General features: G+C 41.5%; 1 protein-coding gene across 1 annotated transcript in view; it reads left to right on the top strand.

Annotated features, from left to right (window-relative positions):
• The window catches only part of Mcee (methylmalonyl CoA epimerase), a gene marked incomplete in the record, with an annotated part of 18,939 nt that extends 285 nt beyond the window's left edge, over positions 1 to 18,654 (top strand). The window contains 2 exon segments of the mRNA XM_013512610.1: positions 5,580 to 5,917; positions 17,674 to 18,654. Coding sequence (XP_013368064.1) covers positions 5,580 to 5,917; positions 17,674 to 17,826 — 491 coding nt within the window.
• Positions 18,655 to 18,931: the final 277 nt, after the last annotated feature.

Here is an 18,931-nt window from a genome sequence, read left to right as displayed (position 1 = left end):
GGGCGGGGCGCAGGGGCCTGGCGGGGCCGGGAGGCGAGGAGGCCCGGGTGGACGAGCGCCGGGGCCTGCGGCGCGTTCCCGCCCGCTGTCACCGCCTCGGCCCGAAGGGACCTTAGCGCGGGTCCTTCTTGGGGTGAGTGTCGCCGCCTCCTGGGGCTGCGCGCGGTCGAGGTCTCCCCTTACTGTGTGTGGGCCGGAGAGCGGGGGAGGAAGAGGGGATGCAGGGCGCGGCGAGTGCTCTTACCGCGCACCGCAGGGGCCAGACCGGGAGACCCGGGACGGGGTGAGTCCCGGAAGGCGTGTGCAAATCCGAACGCGTTTGGGATCCTGCGGGGACACCTGAAGGTCAGTGGGGTAAAGTACACCCGGGGAGTGTTTGACCCTTGTGCCCAGATACCAGGATTTGGAAGTTCTTGGAGTTCTCGCCACCTCGATTAAAAAAAAAAAAGGCTGGATAGAGTCAGTGATGACATGCTCACGTTTTCCGGCTCTCCCACTTTGTTCTTTTTCCTTTTCCTCTCTTGTTGCTTTCATGAAGGCACGTCCCTTAATCTGAGGTTTCCTTTGGGGAAGAAGGTGTGAAGCCGCCATGCCCCAGAGTTACTCCTGAGCCTTTGTGACAGATCTTTCCACTGGTACATTCAAAAAGTGGTCAAGGGGAGGAACTTTTGCTAATGTTAGCTTTCGCTCCTTTTCCACCTGTTGCAATGTAAGACTTGCTCATCCTTCGAAGTCCCATCTCAAACCGAGCTCTTTATTTATTCATTTATTTATTTATTATTATTCTTGTTTGTTTGTTTTCCAGTACCGGGAATCAAACTCACGAGCTTGCGCTTGCCAGACAAGCGCTGTGCCGCTGAGCTAAATCCCCAGCTCCCTGAGCTCTTTATTGATCCTTCTACCATTTCTCACCAATCCCAAAAGCTCTGAATTATCCCCTGTTATAAACTACCGGGACACCCAGCTGAGCCACATGCAAAGAAAAAATGTGTTCTGATAGGTTCAGCTGCCTTCACAAGTGCCATCAACAGGCTGAGCAGTTATTAAAAATGAATTTCCAATTAACAGGCAGTACTCAAGTTTGGTGGTAACCCACCCTATTGGCCTTTCTATCCTTGGTAAAATACATGTCAGGTCTTTGTAAAAAACGCACAAAACAAAGAGTCATCTTGTATTAGCTCTTCCAAAGCCATCTGTTATAAAGTAGGTCATACACCAATGATATTAAAAACTAAGAATCAAAAAAAGGTAAAGAATTTCAAAGGAATGAGTTGAATGATAATTTAACAGCATCAGCTCCTATGTCAGGCAGATCTGGACGTGAGGCCCAGCCTTGCCGCTAAATGTAAGCTTGAAGAAAATTACTTAATTCCCGTCAGCACTGTTTATGTATTTCTGAAATGTGAGGATTAAATAAAACGCTCACTGATCTTTTGCCTTTGTCTCTATTTTATGGCCACGAAAACTAATCGACAGTGCCAGCCTGCATCATCATGGACTTCTGATTTAGTATTTGTAACTTCATAGTTTACTTAGACCCAATTACAGATTTTGGAAAGGTTATGAAATAGCACTGACACATAACTGGAACAATAACATAAACCTTTAGGTCTATACTAGAAGATGAAGTAAAATCAAGTAGCTTTAACCCCAGTGGCTTCTCTCCTCTACAGATGATAGATAACTCAGCAGATGACCAAACATGGAGAATTTCTGGAGATTACTGGGTGCATACCAGCGTTAGATATAGTAATTTACAGGTGCTTGAGAGGAAGATTTGTTAAACAATTTCCATTTCTTTATGATGTTAAAAGTTTCCAAGTTAAAAATCATAGGCGTGATCAGTGTAGGTGAATCGGAGGGTTATCATAAGCAACTAACTTTGAGGAAAATTGTACATCCGTATTCCTGTATCAAAAAGCAAACAGCATGTTATGCTTTTAAGTGCTTCCTGCAATAAAACTCCAAGAGGTCAGTAATCACTAAATACTTAAATACTACCAACACTGAAATCAGAGCCTGTATAGTTGTCCAGTGTGAAAAGCAGGGAGTGGTGTCCCTGTCATAAAAAGTAGTGGACTAATGACTGAAACAGTGCATGCAAAAGCACTGCAGGCCAAGACATTACCAAATATAAGTACCCTTAGCTGTTTTAGTTTTTGAAGTACATATTGGGAGTTGAACCCAGGGCCTTGTACATGCTAAGCAAGTGCTTTTGGAATGAGCTGTGTCCTTAGCCCTTTTTACTTCATTTTTGAGAAAGGATCTTGGTAACTTGTCCTGGTTGGCCTTTCCTCAGCCTGCTGAACAGGTGGGATTGCAGGCATGACATTTAACCTCATGAACTCCTATGAGATGATTTTTTAAAAATTTTATGTAGATAAAAACAATGACAAAAGAGGTTGAGTAACTGGTTTAAGTAATACCACTAATGGTAAGGTCAAGGTTTAAACCAGAACAGTCAATTACCAAAGCTCCCATCTCTAGCCACAAGGTACATTGCCTCTTAGGTGAAAATACGTATCATGTGAAAGTTGCACAGTTTTGCAGCTCTCATAGGATCTACTGAACTGTATGCCTCCAGTGGGTGAACTTTATAGTATGTAAATTATAAATCTTTAAAAGCTATTAAGATGTAAAATGGCTGAAAACTTATGATAGTCACAATTTTATGACACTTTATATGTAAGGTCAATATATAATCTCTTTAAATAATAAGTATTCTTACTGTATTTGAGCACAAACTTCAAAATCCTACATTTTAATGTTGTCTTTCCATCTTTCCAACGTATACAGGAGCTTTTTGTTTCCTATTAAAGGAAACAAGACCCTTTTCTTCTACAAAACCCAAGTACCAAGGAGGTTTTAAATAGTCTTCAGTGAAGCTTCCAAAAACATGAATTGCTTGGGCTGCCTTTTCAGAGCCAGCGTTTTTGAAATATCCCTACAGCAAATTGGCATAGGATATAAAACTTTGCTTTCATTGGAACATCCTGTCATTTGTTCTTTTGAAGTTCTTGTATGTTCCCTTGCTGGTCATAGGATGCCTGCCCAAAGATCCTATTGCCCCATCTCTCACAGAGATCACTCTGGTAAGGAGAATTTAGAAATACCTGAGCTCAGTATTTGACTTGCCAGCTTTCTAATAGGCTACTCAAAGCTCACAGATCCTCTCTACCTGCAGTAGATTTGGGGCTTTTTTTGTTCTTTGGTGGGTGTTTTGGGGACATACGGGAGGCTTTCCGATAGAGTTGCACAGTGTAGTCCAAGCCGGCCTTGAACTTACTGCGTATCCCAGGCTGGCCTGTAACTGGCAGTCCTCCTGCCTCAGCTGTCCTATTGCTGAGATTACAAGTGTGAGCCACCATGTGCAGCTACAGTGTTTTTTTACATATAAATACTTTATATAGTAAACTTCCACTGCAAATTGCACATATAGTAGAAATGCTGAGAAAGAAAGGAGATAGGAACAGTTTCACCAAGGACTTTTGTTGATTGTTAGCATTTGTAAAATTCCTCATCACCACATCCTCATGAGAAGCTCATGGTCACCACAGAAAGCCCTGCATTCATCATCATTGTCATTAACACAAGAACAGACGAATTTATTGTGCAACAAACCAGCAAGTCAGATATGTAGATATTAAAAACTGAAATAAAATACAGTAGAAAATGTCAAAGCACATCATTCTAGGAAGGATTGGGTATTTTCATGGAATTTAGTTTCAAATATATGTTTATGTGTGTGTACCTGTTGTAATACAGTTGGAATTTATATTAGCACAGTGAGTCTATGGAACTGCATTATATTAACCTGTATTTTATTATCTGTGCAAGTGTTTACTTTCCTCCTATAAAACTTTGAATTTTTTATTAGCATGTGTTTGCGGTACATAACAATTACATTCATCATGAGGATTGGTACATGTACATAATACATTTTAGTTCTTTTTTCATCCCCTTCTCTCCCACCTCCTCCATTTCTTGAACTCCTTCCATTTTGCAAAAGATTTATCTCTCTATTTTCTATTATCTTTTATTTTCCTCTTTACTTATACTTTGGTTTTCTCATATAAGAGAAATCATGCAATCATCAAGCTTTCATATCTGATTTATTTCACTTAACATTATGGTTTCAAGGTGCATCCATTTTCCTATAAATAATTCGTTTATTCTTATGGCAGAGTAGTACTCTATCATGTGTAAATACCCTGTTTTCCTTATCCATTCATCTGTTGATGGACATGTAGACCATTTCCAAGATTGAACTATTACAAATTGTGCTGCTATAAACAGAGTGTGCATGTATCATTGTAATACTGTAATGCTTTATTTAGCTCTTTCTGGACGATACCTAGAAGAAAAATAGCTGGATTGAATGAAATTTCTAATTTTAGTTTTTTGAGGAATCTCCATACTGATTTCCATAGTAGTTGTACTAGTTTACATTCCCACCAACAATGTCACAGAGTTCCTTTTTCCCTGTTACTTATAATGACAGTTTTTGGATACTTTAGTAATCAATAATATGGACTGGGGCTTGACAGAAGATCATCTTAGACTGAATTTTGCCTTCTATTGAATTACAGTGCAAGCTGATGATCTTCAAAGAGTGTTACTTTAATTTCCTTGTTATCAAAAAATTTCAGTTAAGGGATATGTTTTTTGTTAGCTGAAGCTCTGAATGAAGTAGCTTAAAGTGGTTTTCACTAAAAACTAACGCCTATTATTTAACATTCTGCATATGATCTTTATTTTGCTGTTTTACACTTTTTTATTAAGTTATACAGTTTTACAAGATTATATGTGGAGCTCAGGCATGTGTGTAATTTTCATTCTGGAGTTGGGGGTGGGCTCTGGCTCTTAAAAGCCCAGGGTTTGGGTGGATGAGGAAGCAGAGTAATACACGGGGAGGACTCCTTGTGGCCTTCTTCAGTTACTGAGTGAAAGGAGGTTTCTTCACATTCAGAAGCATTTCTACCGCTGTTCCTACAAAATAAGAAAAGAAACATAAGTAGAGTACCCCTTTGATCTTTGCTTGTTTATCCCCCAACAGTTAATTTTCCTTCATTGCTAATCATTCAAATAAAATACACATTAAAAGTACTGTACAGTTATGCCTTTGATAAACTTAATTACACATTGTAAGACAAAACATGGATCTAGGTAGGGAAGAAATTTGATTGCTCTTAGGAAATGTATGTTGTTTCCTTCTCACATTACAACTTCTGCCCTGTGAAATGCAGAGATTAGCGAGTGCTTCTTAATATACAGTTATCCTTTAAGTATTGTCAATAAATAAAACTTATTATGAGCAAATATCACTGCTCAGAATCTAGTTGAAGTTCAGAATTAACTTTTGAAATTCTAAACAAGTAGCTTTTCAATTCTGGGCAGAGCAGAATGAATAATTTTGTCATACGTTTTTCTACTTATTCCCCCTGATTTAACTTCAATAAATAAAGATAGATAGATAGATAGATAGATAATTTAACATGAGTTATTTGATTAGTTTTAAAAATTAAATTTAGAAATACATTAATTCTCAGAAGGATATTGACAGCAGTGCAACTTTTCAGAGCTCTTTTCTAGACTCCACACACCTCTTTCAACAGTGAGGGCGTTTTCGGTGTCACAGTCCCGGCATCCAACGGCAGGTCCTGTCTGGAACCTGGGTCGACTCAATCATGTAGCCATAGCAGTGCCGGATTTGGAGAAGGCCTCAGCATTTTACAAGGATATTCTGGGGGCCCAGGTAAGTGAAGTGGTCCCTGTTCCAGAACATGGAGTCTCTGTTGTTTTCGTCAACCTGGGAAACACCAAGATGGAGCTGCTTCATCCACTGGGAAGTAACAGTCCAATTGAAGGTTTTCTGAAGAAAAACAAGGCTGGAGGAATGCATCACATCTGCATTGAGGTATTTTTATTATTTTAGTGTTTGGTGATGTCAGTCTTTCCTTTTACTCTGCAAGACTACATACACGTGGTCACTGTCCTCAGAAACTTTCATTAAGATCTTTAAAGGGAATAATAGTCCTACTTGAAGGTTAATCCATGTATATATATATCTATATATATATTCTCTTATGCTCTAAAAAACTAAAAAGTATGTTAATGTATTTTATTGAAGTCTGAATTCAACCACTAAGTAGCCCTCAAAGTTGGGTAAAACATGGGCTCTTGCTCTAGGTTTTATATATATAATGGTCATGTAATAGGAATACAATTGCTTTTATTATATGACAATTAGGAGAAGTGCTAAGTTTGTCTTGTTTTGTTTGTTTTATTTTTTCTGATGCTGAGGAGTGAACCCAGGGCTTTGTGCATGCTAAGCATGTGCCCTACCACTGAGCTACACTCCTAGCCCAAAGTATTATAATTATTTTTTGTGCTTAAAATTCCAATAACTTGTTCCTTATTATAAAAGCGATACATTGTCAGTTACTGACTGTGATTTTTAGGATCTTCTAAGTTGTATTTGTTAACAGTTTCTGAGAAAACTTGAGGAAACGTTAGACAAGAACATTCTCATTAGAGAACATTCATCTGCAAGTAATCATGTTCTTTGGAATACCAGCAGCACCAATTAGGCTTCAACTTAAATTCATTTGATAGGGTGATTCCTTTGCTAGAAGTAATGGCATAATTAATAGTTGGGGATCATTCTCTGTCCAGAAGAAAGGTGAGTTGATTCTAGATTGAAGTCAGGATGTGTTCAGTTTGTTATTGCAAACATAGTTGAGAATCTACAGTGTGTATTCTACCAAGTGCTTGGGATTCAGCCACACGCAAGAGATGGGCCTTATTCACAGTGAGGAGGGGCAGGATGTAAACAAGTAGAGTGTACTGTGTCTTCTTGGTGCCACAAGACCAGGAGCTGCAGGATGACAGTGAAGGAATTCCCGGATGAACAATAGGAAAAGGGTCTGCTAGGCAGAAGAAAGAGCACATGGAACACCATAGAGTTAATGTAACAACTAAAACACACTGAGTTCCCTTTGCCAACCTGTGAAGTACTACATACAAGTTTTTCCTTTCATTCTCATAGCTACCCCATGAAGATGTTATTAATCCCAGTTGGCTGGAGAGAAAACAAACTTAACTTGACCACAGTAAAATTCATTTTAAGTGACAAGATTGAGCCCAGATTTGTTCTGATTCCAGGTTGTGCACTCTTGGCCATGAAAGCTGATTGTCTGTGTTGTATTAACTGAGTTTAAAACTTGAGGTGGCTGGGCATGATGGTGCACACCCGTAATCCCAGCACTCAGGAGGCTGAGGCTGGAGGATTGCCATGAGTTCAAGGCCGGCCTGGGCTACATAAGTGAGTTTAAGACCAGCGTATACTACATTTGTTGGAGACCCTGTCTTAACCAAATAAATAAATAAATAAATAAAATTATAAAATTTGGGGAATTACAAGACATCAGACCATATAACTACACAAGGCCTAATATTTACCCTTTGATTCTTAAGAGGTTACTTTTGGTTCCAGGTTTCATCAGTAGACCCGTTTAAGTCCCCCAGGAAGAGATGCAGGACCGTCTGCCTTTGAATCCACTCTCTTCCACACTGTTCTGTCCAGGTTCTACATCAAGAGTCCAGGCCTTCAAAGGAGCTGGCTGTGTGGTTAGAAGTTCAGTTAAGTAGGAGTTCAGTGAAGTAACCGCAAGTTCAAAGGTAGAGATCAAAAGAGGGAAATGAAAATGTATATAAGTATGAAATGAAGGTCGGTAATAGGAGAAAGTCTGGAAAGTAGTTACTACTTCAGTCTGACACCACCTATCATCATTCTGCAACCCCCGCAAAGAAATAAAAGGGGGCAACTTTCTTGCTGAAAGTTTTATTAAAGGTGGTATCTATTTATAGCTTGCAAAGCTCTCTATTTTAAAAATCACCAATAAATATTGAATTTTTAAAAATGGTGTAGGGACTGGGCACATAGATCAGTGGTGGATGCTTAGCATGCACAAACTCTAGGTTCAGTCTCTAGTACCACAAATTAGAGGGAGGTAGGGAGGGAGAAAGAGAGAGGGAGAGACAGAGACAGAGAGAAAGTTTACCTAGATAGATTTTATGTTCCCATTTTCAGTCTAAAATTGAGTTAATCCAACTGATGGGGCAGTTCTGCCACCTGTAGCACTCTGTTTGTAGGTTGTCCCAGGCATTCCTCTTGGCCAGCCAGAGAGAGAACACAAAGCAGACACCGTTAGGATGATTCTGGACATTGTATGCATCACTTCTGTCCACACCCCATTAGCCTTTTAGTCACGTGGCACACATGGCTGCAAGGGAGACTGGGGAATGTAGTCTGTGGCTAGGCAGCTATGTGCCCCATTAAACCTTTGGGGTCACTGGAGTTAACAGGAAGAAAAGGAAACCACACCTCATGCATGCTAGGCAAGTGCTCTACCATTGTTCTGCACCCCAATCCCTGTTGGTCTTATTTTTATTTTGAGACAGAGTCTCAATAAGTTACCTAGGCTAGCCTGTAACTTGTGATCCTCTGATTAGCTGGAATTAGGGCATGTGCCACCATACTCAACACTGGTAATTTTTTAAAAAATTATCCTGGTGTCGTCAGCATAGCACGACAGTCTTTTGAATGGAAAGATGCTATAGGGTGACAATCTTTGAGAATTATTAATCTTTCTCCTCTGTTGTAGTAATTTGCAAGACAGTGGTGTTGTGAGATAGAGGAGGCTTCTTTCCCTGACCCCATCAATAAAGCGGAATTTCTTGCCTTTCCTTGAATAGAAAATACATTTTTGCTGAAGGGACCTGTTGAAATTCCAAGCTTCATTGTGTTCCAAGAGTACGACCTTGTCTATTCTGGCTAATACAGCTTGGGTCTGGAATTGTCTTCCAAGTACAAAAAGTGATGGAGCCAGTCAGAAAGCACTTCTCTGATCATTCTTCTGGTTCCTGTTGCCATGTAATAGAAGGGCGCTGAGCAGCAAAGTATTTTATTTGCTGAAGATTTTGTGGGTCAGGAAGTTCAGGAGGGCTGTTGCTTGGAATCTCACATGGTGACAAGTGTCAGCGGTGGTCACAGTCACCTCCACTGGGCTGGGTGTCCTAACTACTTCATTCACATGGTCGGCAGTTGATGCTGACTCACAGCTGGACTCACAGCTGGGCTTGTACCGGTGCCTCCTTCACCTCTACAAGCTAAGGCTAGAGCATTGCTGGGCTTCTTATTGGGCAATTGGCTTTCCCAGAATGAGTGTCCCAACAGAACAAGCAGAGTAACATGGTATTCTCTGCCCTCAGCTCAGAGGCCGCACAGCAGCACTTCTGCCTTCTTCCATCGGTCATGGCAGGTTCAAGGTAGCCAGATGTGAGGGAGAGTCCCTGCATCCTGCCTCTTGCAGGACGAGTAGGAAGGAACCTGTAGGCATTTTTAAAGTGCGGTAACCATCAGTACATTAATGTGTTCTGAGCAGATAGAAAATGGTGAAACTTCTAAAGGCTCTAGAATGATTTAGTTTTCAAATTGGTAAAAGTGGGATCCAGAATCATTAACGCCACAGAAGAGACAACCTGTCTTGCTTCTGTAACTAGAAGGAGACTCAAGATAATTGGTACTTGATAGTGGATATGCAGCACATCCACAAAAACCAGTTTTTTTTAGCTTTTTTTAATGTTTTGGACATAGCACTGAGAAGTCTGTCTTTTCAGAGTACTCACAGTTCTTCTATAGCTGTATGGTTTATTGCCATGTATCTCTTAATGCCATCCCTTTTTATAGCATTAATAAAAAATAACATAATATGACATTGCAGGGTCCTTTATGTTCTTTCTCACGGGGACCGCATATAAAACTTTTGATTTTACAGTATGTTTGTTGTGGGCTCTCCATGGCTTTTAGATGACTCAACAAAAATTTCCGATAGAACGTCCTTTTTCTTACACATGCTTCAGTCTCATCAGTTCTCAGCTTTTTCTCTCTTCAATTTTGATGATTTCCACTTTTTCCTATGAGATTTGGCTAAATGTCTTGTACTTGTGTCTTTGCCTTGCTCTGGGTGATTGTGTTCCATTTTTTCTTCTCTTGCTCATTGTTATTGTTTATATCTAGATAATGTCCCTGAGCCGGGCGTGGTGATGCATACCTGTAATCCCAGTGCTCAGGAGGCTGAGGCAGGAGGACTGCCATGAGTTTGAGGCCTACCTGAGTTACATAGTGAGTTCAAGGCCAACCTGGACTACAGAGCAAGACCTTGTCTCAAAAAACTTAAAAAAAAGATGTCTCCCAAAAGCCTCACGCATTCACTGGAGGGGCTTTGGGGTGGTGATTGGTCCATGGGTGTGTGATACTCGCTGGTGGATGAGCCCGCTACTGGCTCAATGTGATGTTGGGAGGTGAAGCCTCAGAAGAGGCTGGTCCCTTGGGACCAAGTGGAAAGGGTGCGTCACCTCCTCCTGCCTCGATCCTACTCTGCTTCCTCTCTGCCACACCATGAACTGTTTCTCCTCCATGATGGCCCTCTGCTGTGCCACCTGCCTTAGAGTGAGGCCTCTACAAACAGTGACCAAAGTATACCGCTCCTCCTTTCAGCTGTGGGCATCTGCTTCTGGTGTTGGTTAGGACTGACCACGCTTCCACCAGCTAGCAAAGTATGTCACCATGAACCCTTAAGGGCCGCTTGAAGATCTTCATGTATTTAATACATTTGTACTGAGGTTGTAGAAATACTTATATGTGTCCATTCTGGTTCATTACAGCTGTTCCTTGAAACATCCCCTTTCCAGAAGAAGCCTTCCCTAGGACCCCTCAGCCACGCCCACCAGCCCACCAGGCTCAGCCACCGAAGGGTTGAACCTAGCACAGCAGGGTTCTCTTAGACTGTGCTCCTAGACAAAGGCCCTTCTAGTCTTCTTTACCTTTGTATTTTTCTGGTTGTTAAGTATTTTCAGTATTGCTAACATTGACTATAGCAAGTGCTACGAGTGTCTAGGTGAACAAATGACGAAGTCCCTGTCCTCCTGGGGCTTGCTCCCTGGGCTTGCTTATTAACACATGCTCTGCATTTTCTGTGGAGGATCAGAGGAGATGATAAAACACAGCCAAGAGACGTAAAAGGGTAAACATAAGTCACTACGAAAGAGCAAAGAGGAAGTATTGGGCAAACTAGAATCGACGGTAAGGTCATTGTACCTGCTGGTTCTGCCAGGTACTGCGTTCTAGTTGCCAAAACAAAAAAAAAAAGAAAGCGGTTTGAAGAGTAACTGTGACCTCCTCTCTGCCTGAATACTTCAGGAGAAGGCAAACTAGCTGTCTGTAATGGCAGAGAGCAGGGGTGGGGCAGCGCATACTGTTGGGCCCTAGAGGGTGAGGAGGCCATCCGTGAGCAAGAGCTGCCTGCCACAGGAAAGCCAGAGACCACGCCACATGCCCGTGTGTGGAGAGGACCGGCGAGGGTGTCAGAGTGTGAGCAGGGAGGATGGGGGCGGGTAGCACAGTGGGCAGCCTGGCCTGAGGTGTCAGAGTAAGGGGGGCATCAGCGCTGGAGCCTGTGGCCCCCAAGTCCTGTTGGAGTCCTTTAGGAAGTGATTAGGCTCAGGGGGTGGAACTCTCACAAGTGGGCTTGGTGCCCCCAGAGAGCCCCCAGAGAGCCAGCCAACCCTGTGCCCCACGGGAGGATGCCGGAGGCACTGTTTGTGAGAAACGAGCTGTCAGTAGATGCCACATCTGCCAGCACTTGGATCTTAGATGTCCCAGCCTCCAGAAGTGTGATGTGGTCTGTGGCCATACCACCCTGAAAGCGCCTGATCTCGCCAGAAGTGGGATGGGTAGGTGGATACCTTTTGATGGCAGGCCACCCCAGCCCAGACAGACCAAGGCGCAACTCAGTGCTCAAGTTGAAGCCCACACACTTTGAGGGGAGTGCGCAGGGGGACGAGGCAGCATGTGTAGAAAAGCACCAGGAGTGTGAGCAGGGCATCGGCACGCTGTGTGTGTGGTCCTGTGAGGCGTGCGTGAGTGCATCGTTGCAGGGGGAGTGGTGGCTAACGTGCGGGGCTGAGACCCAAGTGGTACATGGGAGGCCAGTGGAGGCCGCTACCCGTGCAGGGAAGGGGAGGGCTGAGGGAGTCGGAGGTGGGCAGGTGCGGATGTTTGCACACTGGGACATTGTACGGGTGTTGGGCCCACACAGTGTGAGGAGGCCTGTGGTACAGCCAGGCCTTCCAGGGGCAGATGGCATCACTCCCAAAGAGAGGGTGTTAGAGCTGACTTACACGTGATCTTGCTGCTACAGGTTGATGAGAAAAAACACGTGAGAAAAGATAAGATAGCAGAAAAGTAAAGTGCAGCTGTTACCATCTTGTTTGTGAGTGGTCGCATAATGAATGACTTGGTTTCCTGTTTATGTTCTTATTCATTTTTCAGACCTTTTATCATGAGCATATATGCTTATAAAGAAAATTATACAACTAAAGTAAAAGGCTAAGGAGGTCGCTTATTTCCTGCTTGCTAGAGAAAGTTCTTTAATCAAAAAGAGAGAGAAGTTCTGGGCCTGGTGGACACATCTGTACCCCCAACTACTCCACACACCTCCAGTGACCGAAGTCCCTAACTTTGGAAGGCTGAGGGCAGGAGAGTCCAAGTTCAAGGCCAATTTGGGCAACTTACCAAGATGGTAGGAGGGGCAGAGACATGGACAGAGAGACAGACAGACAGTGGGGGAATGAGACTGTCCCGCCTTTAAAACCACTCCATTCTAACCAGTTGCAGTGTCACACACCTGTAAGTCCCAGCTACTTGGGAAGCTGATGTGAGAGGATCACTTGAGCCTTGAGCGAGGAGTTCAAGGCTAGCCAGGGCAACAAAGCAAGACACTGTCTCAAAAAAAATCCATTCTCACTTTGGGTTTACAAAACCGCCAGAGTTTCTCTGCCAGTGATCACCTGTTCCCAGATACAACGATTTCATAGCATGATAAAGTCTCAGAGAACACAGCAAAACGAAAACGTGGGAAGTTGGCAAGGTTTTAAACTTTGTATTGCTAAAACTACCACCCAATGCTAACATCATTTTATAAGATAAAGGGTATTTTATTACAGAAAGGGAGGGAAGGAGGGAGGAAGGAGAAGAAGAGGAGGAACAAGGAAGGAGGAGGAGAAGATCGAGGGGGAAAAGGAGATATCTTAGATTAAGAGCCCTGTAGTGTTAGCTCTCCACCGCTGGGAGAGTGCACCTGAGGTAATCACCTTATAGGGAGGGGAAGTCTGTTTCAGCTCATGGCTTCAGAGGTTTCAGCCCGTGGTTGCTTGGCACTGTTGCTTTGGCCTGTGGTGGTACAGACCATCATGTGGGAGGATGTGGCAGAAGAGACCTGTTCACCTCATGACAGCCAGGAAGTACAGGGAAGAGAGAGAGAGAGAAAAGGAAAGGGTCCCAATATCCCCTTCAAGGCCACGCCCCCATGACCTCGCTTCTTCCACTAAGCCCCGCCTCCTAAAGTTCTACCACCTCCCAACAGCGCCACAGGCTGGGCCCGCTCCTGTAGCATAGGGCCTTTGAGGACATTTGAGATCCAAACCGTAGCACTTGTCAATTAAATAAGTCAGTTTGGGTTGGTTGGTTTGGGTTTTTAGCCCCTTAGGATTATTTTTTTTTTTTCTTAAATATTTTGCTATCAACTGACGAACATTTTAGTGGAGACCACCAGCTGGGAAACAACGTAGCCACCCCCAGGCTATATAGCTTTGGTAGTGTGCACCCTCTGAAATAATTCCCAGGAGTGCGCAGGAAGCCTTTGAACCCCATGCAAAGGGAAAACACTGTTAGGTTTGTATAATTCACTTAGATTTTAGCTTCAGAGGGAGAGACGATTAGAACATAAATATTCAATGCAGACTTCTCGTTTTAACTTTCATAGATTTCAGTCAATTGAAGATTGAATTCATTCATTATTGACATCAATTAACACCAGTATAATTTTATGTGAAATAAAAGCCTATGTTTCTTAAGCCATCCAAACTGTCGTGCACTATTAAAAGCGGCACATTATTACTTCTTCATAAAATTTTAGTTGTTCATAAAACTAAGAACTATATGCCTTAAGGATAAAAGGTGTTATTTACCCAACAGCTTGCCTGCCTACAAGCAAAACTGCATTGTCATTTTCAGAAAGGGCAACTGAGCACCAAAGAAGATAGAAGATGAACCAGAAGATTGTGAATTCTGATTGTGACATCCAAACATGTTTCATTTGGATTACTACCTCTCTTAATTTACAGTGATGGGAGAATCAACATACACTCCCAGACACATGCCCACACACTCAAAAGCTGATAAGTTAAAATGAAAATAAAACAGACCAGATTTTCACTAATGACATTCAAGGCCTTGCAGAGCTAGCTAATACACCTGTAATTGTTTGACAGACTATAAAAGCACTATTAAAAGACCATAAAAATCCATTTTTAAGATGAGTGATTACTGACTTATTTTTATTACTGAGAGGGACAGACTTAATTTCCTAAATTGAATTGGTTGGCATCACTTTCAGTTCAGAAAATGAAGACAATTTTATTCCATTCTTTTTACTGGTGCCAAACAAAACACTCAGAGAACTCTTACAGAATTGTAAATTTTATAGTAACATTAGCAGAAGGTTGAATAATGTACACGATCTTTAAAGTCAAACTTAGTGATAGAAACAGTAATCAAAGTAGATGCAAGTGCAGTGTCAATTCAGTGCTTTTCAAAAGTAAATCTAATTTATTGAAAGAAGTGTTTCTTGGCCTAGGAGTATTTCTTAGATACAGGGATATTGAAAAAGTATATACTGTACTAAAAATTGGGATGCAACATCAGAATTGTAGATATGTGTATTTTGATAGGATGTTATATAAATTAAAATGTTCATGATCATAGGTAGAATAGAAGTTATCAAAAGGGCACTATAAAAGAATCATGATTATTTTGTGAAAAATTTCAAAAATGCAAGAAGCAGGAGAAAATGTAATGAACCACCAAACTCTGTCACCAGGATTTGTTTTCACGATCCTGCTACTCCTGCTTCATTGGCCCTTCTCCTTTGTTAAATCATTTTAAAGTAATTTACCACTTGTCATTTTGCCTTTATTCAGCATGTGTCCCTAAGAAATAAATAACCACAGTGACATCATATCAATCAAAATTAAAGAGAAATCTTTAGAGGCATCATCTATATATAGTCCATAAATCAAACTTACAAGGTTGAGTTACAAATATCTTTTTATATTTGACTTGTTAATCAGGATTCTAGCAAGGGCCATTCATTAAAAATGGTGAGTAATCTCTTTTTTTTTTTTTGGTTTTTCTCCGGTACCGGGAACCGAACTCACAACCTTGCGCTTGCCAGGCAAGCGCTTTTGCCGCTGAGCTAAATCCCCAGCTCCTTAGTGAGTAATCTCTACAGGCGGTTTATAAAAAATTATTAACATCTTAACATTAGTTTATTTGTCACCATGAACCAATGATAACCCATTGTTACTAGCAAAAGTCTGTGTTTCAGGTTCCCTTGGCTTTTATCCAGTGTCCTGTTTCTGCACCAGGATGCCATCTAAGACCCCTTATCACATCTGGATATTATGACTCCTTGGGCTATTCTTCCCTATTTGTTCTTAATGACCTTGACACTGTGAAGATTTTTGGTCATTTATTTTGTAAGCCATCCATTGAGATTTTTCCGATGTTTTATTCTCATTAGACTGAGGCCATTGATTTGGGCAAGGAAGGCCACTAGGTAGAATGCCTTTCTCAACACAGCATATCAAGGACACACAATACGAACATGACTTACTGTTGCTGAGATTAACCTTGATCCCTGCCTGAGGAAGTGTTGTCTGGTTTCTCCTTTGTTGTCCTTTGCTTTTTTCTCTTCCATGCTATACTTTTTGGAAGGAAGTCATTACATAACACATGTAAGGAGTGTGGAGAATTATATTAGTTGCACTGTGGATATTTATTATACTTTGTTCCTCAAATTGTTCTAGCTTTGGCCATTTGAAGCTCTCTTGGTTGGCATTTACATCCTTTGACATCTCCCCATCTCTTTTTAAAGCATTTCCTTATTTTCTCAAACTGAAAGGTATACCAAGCTCAAAATTCCATGCCCTAGCATAGAACCATTCATTTTTCCAGGAAGCTCTGGTTCCTATTACTGGAGAATGTAGTAGAAACCAAAATCTGAGCTCTAGGCTGGCTTATTGCTACTGAGGTATCATTGATTCTAGGCCCTCTGAGCTAACAGAGTGAACTGTATGTGTATAGGATTACTATAAACTTAGTGGCTTAAAACAACAGGCATTTATCATCTCATAGGGCTAGAGGTCAGAAGTCCAAAATCAAGAAGTAAAAAACATAGATAAGGGAGAAACATGGGAGGAAAAGAAAGCAGAGGGGAGATGAGAGAGACGAAGGACATAGTAAAAGGTTCTAGCAGAGCATGGAGTCCTAGGAAAGGAGGAAAGCGAAAATAGAACAGAGGCAGTAATGGAAAAAATAGTCAACAAGGACATTACCAGTCTGATGGAAGACATCAACCCACAGATTCAGAAAGCTCAGCAGCTCAGCAGTCTCAAGTAGAGCAAATGAAAATAAAGTGAAATCTAAGCACACCAAGTAGCAAGCTGAAAGCCAAAAGTAAAGAAAGAAATGATAAAAGCTATCAGAGAGGAAAGATACACAGATTATAGAATGGTATGCAGTGACATTTTAAAAGTGCTAAGAAATAACCCTGCCGATTTAGAATTCTGATAGCAGCCAAGGTGATGTAACAGTAACCAGTTCATCCGCCTGCCTGACCAATGATTTTCTGGTCTTGGACATTAGGCAGCACACAATGTTAATCCTGAAAGAGGGCACTCAGACAAGTGGAGTGCTATAATGTTCTAGCTTCATGCCTGGAGAGAGTTTTGCTCTGCTGTACAGATTAGCATGGAAGGAACTGTGGTCATCTGGATGCGACTTTGATATACCAAAAACCTTAAAAAGAAGTAGGAGAGCCAGGCATGGTGGCGCACGACTGTAATCCTAGCACTCAGGACGCTGAGGCAGGAGGATCATTGTGAGTTCGAGACCAGCCCGGGCTACAAAGTGAGCTCAAGGCAGCCTGAACTGCATAGGGAGACACTGTCTCAAAAAGATAAAAAAAAAAAAAAATAGGAGTACTAATACAATGTGCATCCACTTGTACTGGAGCTGGTCTGCTCTCATCTTTTTCAAAACAGAACATGTACCCCACGCTGCCAAATATCGGCAATATTATTATCAGAAGAAACTATTATGAAGTATAGAATACACAATTTAAGTCACCAGGGGAACATTTACTAATGATGGAAATTCTTCAGCACTGTACTTGCTCCCTTACGGTAAAGTTCCTAACTTCTTTCATATCTCTGAAAATTAGAGGCTTATATTTTGTGATGCTTTTTATTTGTTAATTTGCAGTGTTGGAGAGGAAACCCAGGGTCTCGCACATGGTATACACTCGCACATGGTATGCACTCTAATATACAGCTACACTTCTAGTCATTATGATGTGTTAAGAATGTTCCTGTCCAAAGGCAGATGAACTCAAATGCATAACCTTTTAATGTTTCTTCTAAGTCTTACAGTACTGTACTATGGTAGTTTTAAAATCTCATGTGTATTCTCGTTAATTTCCTTTTCTCAAGGTGGATGATATCAATGAAGCTGTGATGGATTTGAAAAAAAAGGAGATCCGTACTCTAAGTGAAGAAGCCAAAACAGGAGCACATGGGAAGCCAGTGATTTTTCTTCATCCTAAAGACTGTGGCGGAGTCCTTGTAGAACTGGAGCAAGCTTGATTTACATTTGCAAGAAACTACATTAATTGACTGGCAAACTCTTATCAAACACTATTACAATTATTGTAGTACTGCTTCCATCACTTAAAAATTCAAAGTTAAATGTTAAATTACAGAAATACTAAAACACCTCAAAATATTTGCTTTTTGAGAACAGCTCATGGTCACGGGTTCTGTAGAAGTCTGTGGGGTGCTAGAGTTAGATGCATAGAAAATTTTGTGGAAAAGTTGGTGCAGGATCTGGGGATGGGTAGATATTTGAATTGTTTTAATTAGTATAATTTGTAGAGTTGTTGTCGCTAGGTACGTGCGCACCTCAGTAGGTCCTGGAGGAATACACGAAACCAAAAATATCTCACTGCGAAGAAGCCTGTGGTACAACTGGGGAAAGAACCACATGAAATAAGTGTAAATATTTGCAAAATACCATGGGAATGAGTTAAAAAGAAAGGCAGATGACACTTATTCTGATGAGCTTAGCTTGGATTTTTTCCTCAGACTCTCAAATATATTGGGAATATATAGATGAATTACCATGTTATTGACAATGCTGATACGCCACACCCTGCCCCCAGGGACTTTGCATTCCATTACAGTTCCTTCAATGAATGGGCCACACAAAGTCAAAAACTTCACCACCTGCCAAGAGGCGAGCTAGGTCGCTCACTGGCCGGAGTCAAACCTCAGACCAATGGCTCAGTCCTACCCCAGACCCTATGCCTAAAGCCCTCAGAGCCACGCTCCCTAGGGCACCAGCTCTTCTTCTGGGTGCTCCCAGCAGATAGAGTATACTTTCAGTTCTCAAATAAATCTTTGATCTTCCTGCTCTTTTTGGCTGTTCTGCCTTTGTTTTTTCAGGGCATCAAGAACCTGGGCAAGAGTCCCCAATCCAATAGCAATAACTAAGGTAATAAACCATGTAGATAAGTAATACAATAGAAAGTGTGCCATGTAGTCATAACTGAGTCAAACTAAAAATTAACAGATGACAGGAAAATCTCCAAAAACTTGTAATTACCAAAGAAAAAGTCTCAAGGAATAAAAAATGTATTGAGCTGACTAAAAATACAAATAGAATCATTTTTATAAAATTCACCAATTTATG

This window comes from Chinchilla lanigera, unplaced genomic scaffold (assembly GCF_000276665.1).
Source record: "Chinchilla lanigera isolate Chin_1 unplaced genomic scaffold, ChiLan1.0 scaffold00015, whole genome shotgun sequence".
In the NCBI taxonomy this organism is placed as follows: Eukaryota; Metazoa; Chordata; class Mammalia; order Rodentia; family Chinchillidae; genus Chinchilla; species Chinchilla lanigera.
This window is presented reverse-complemented; position numbering and strand designations above follow the sequence as displayed.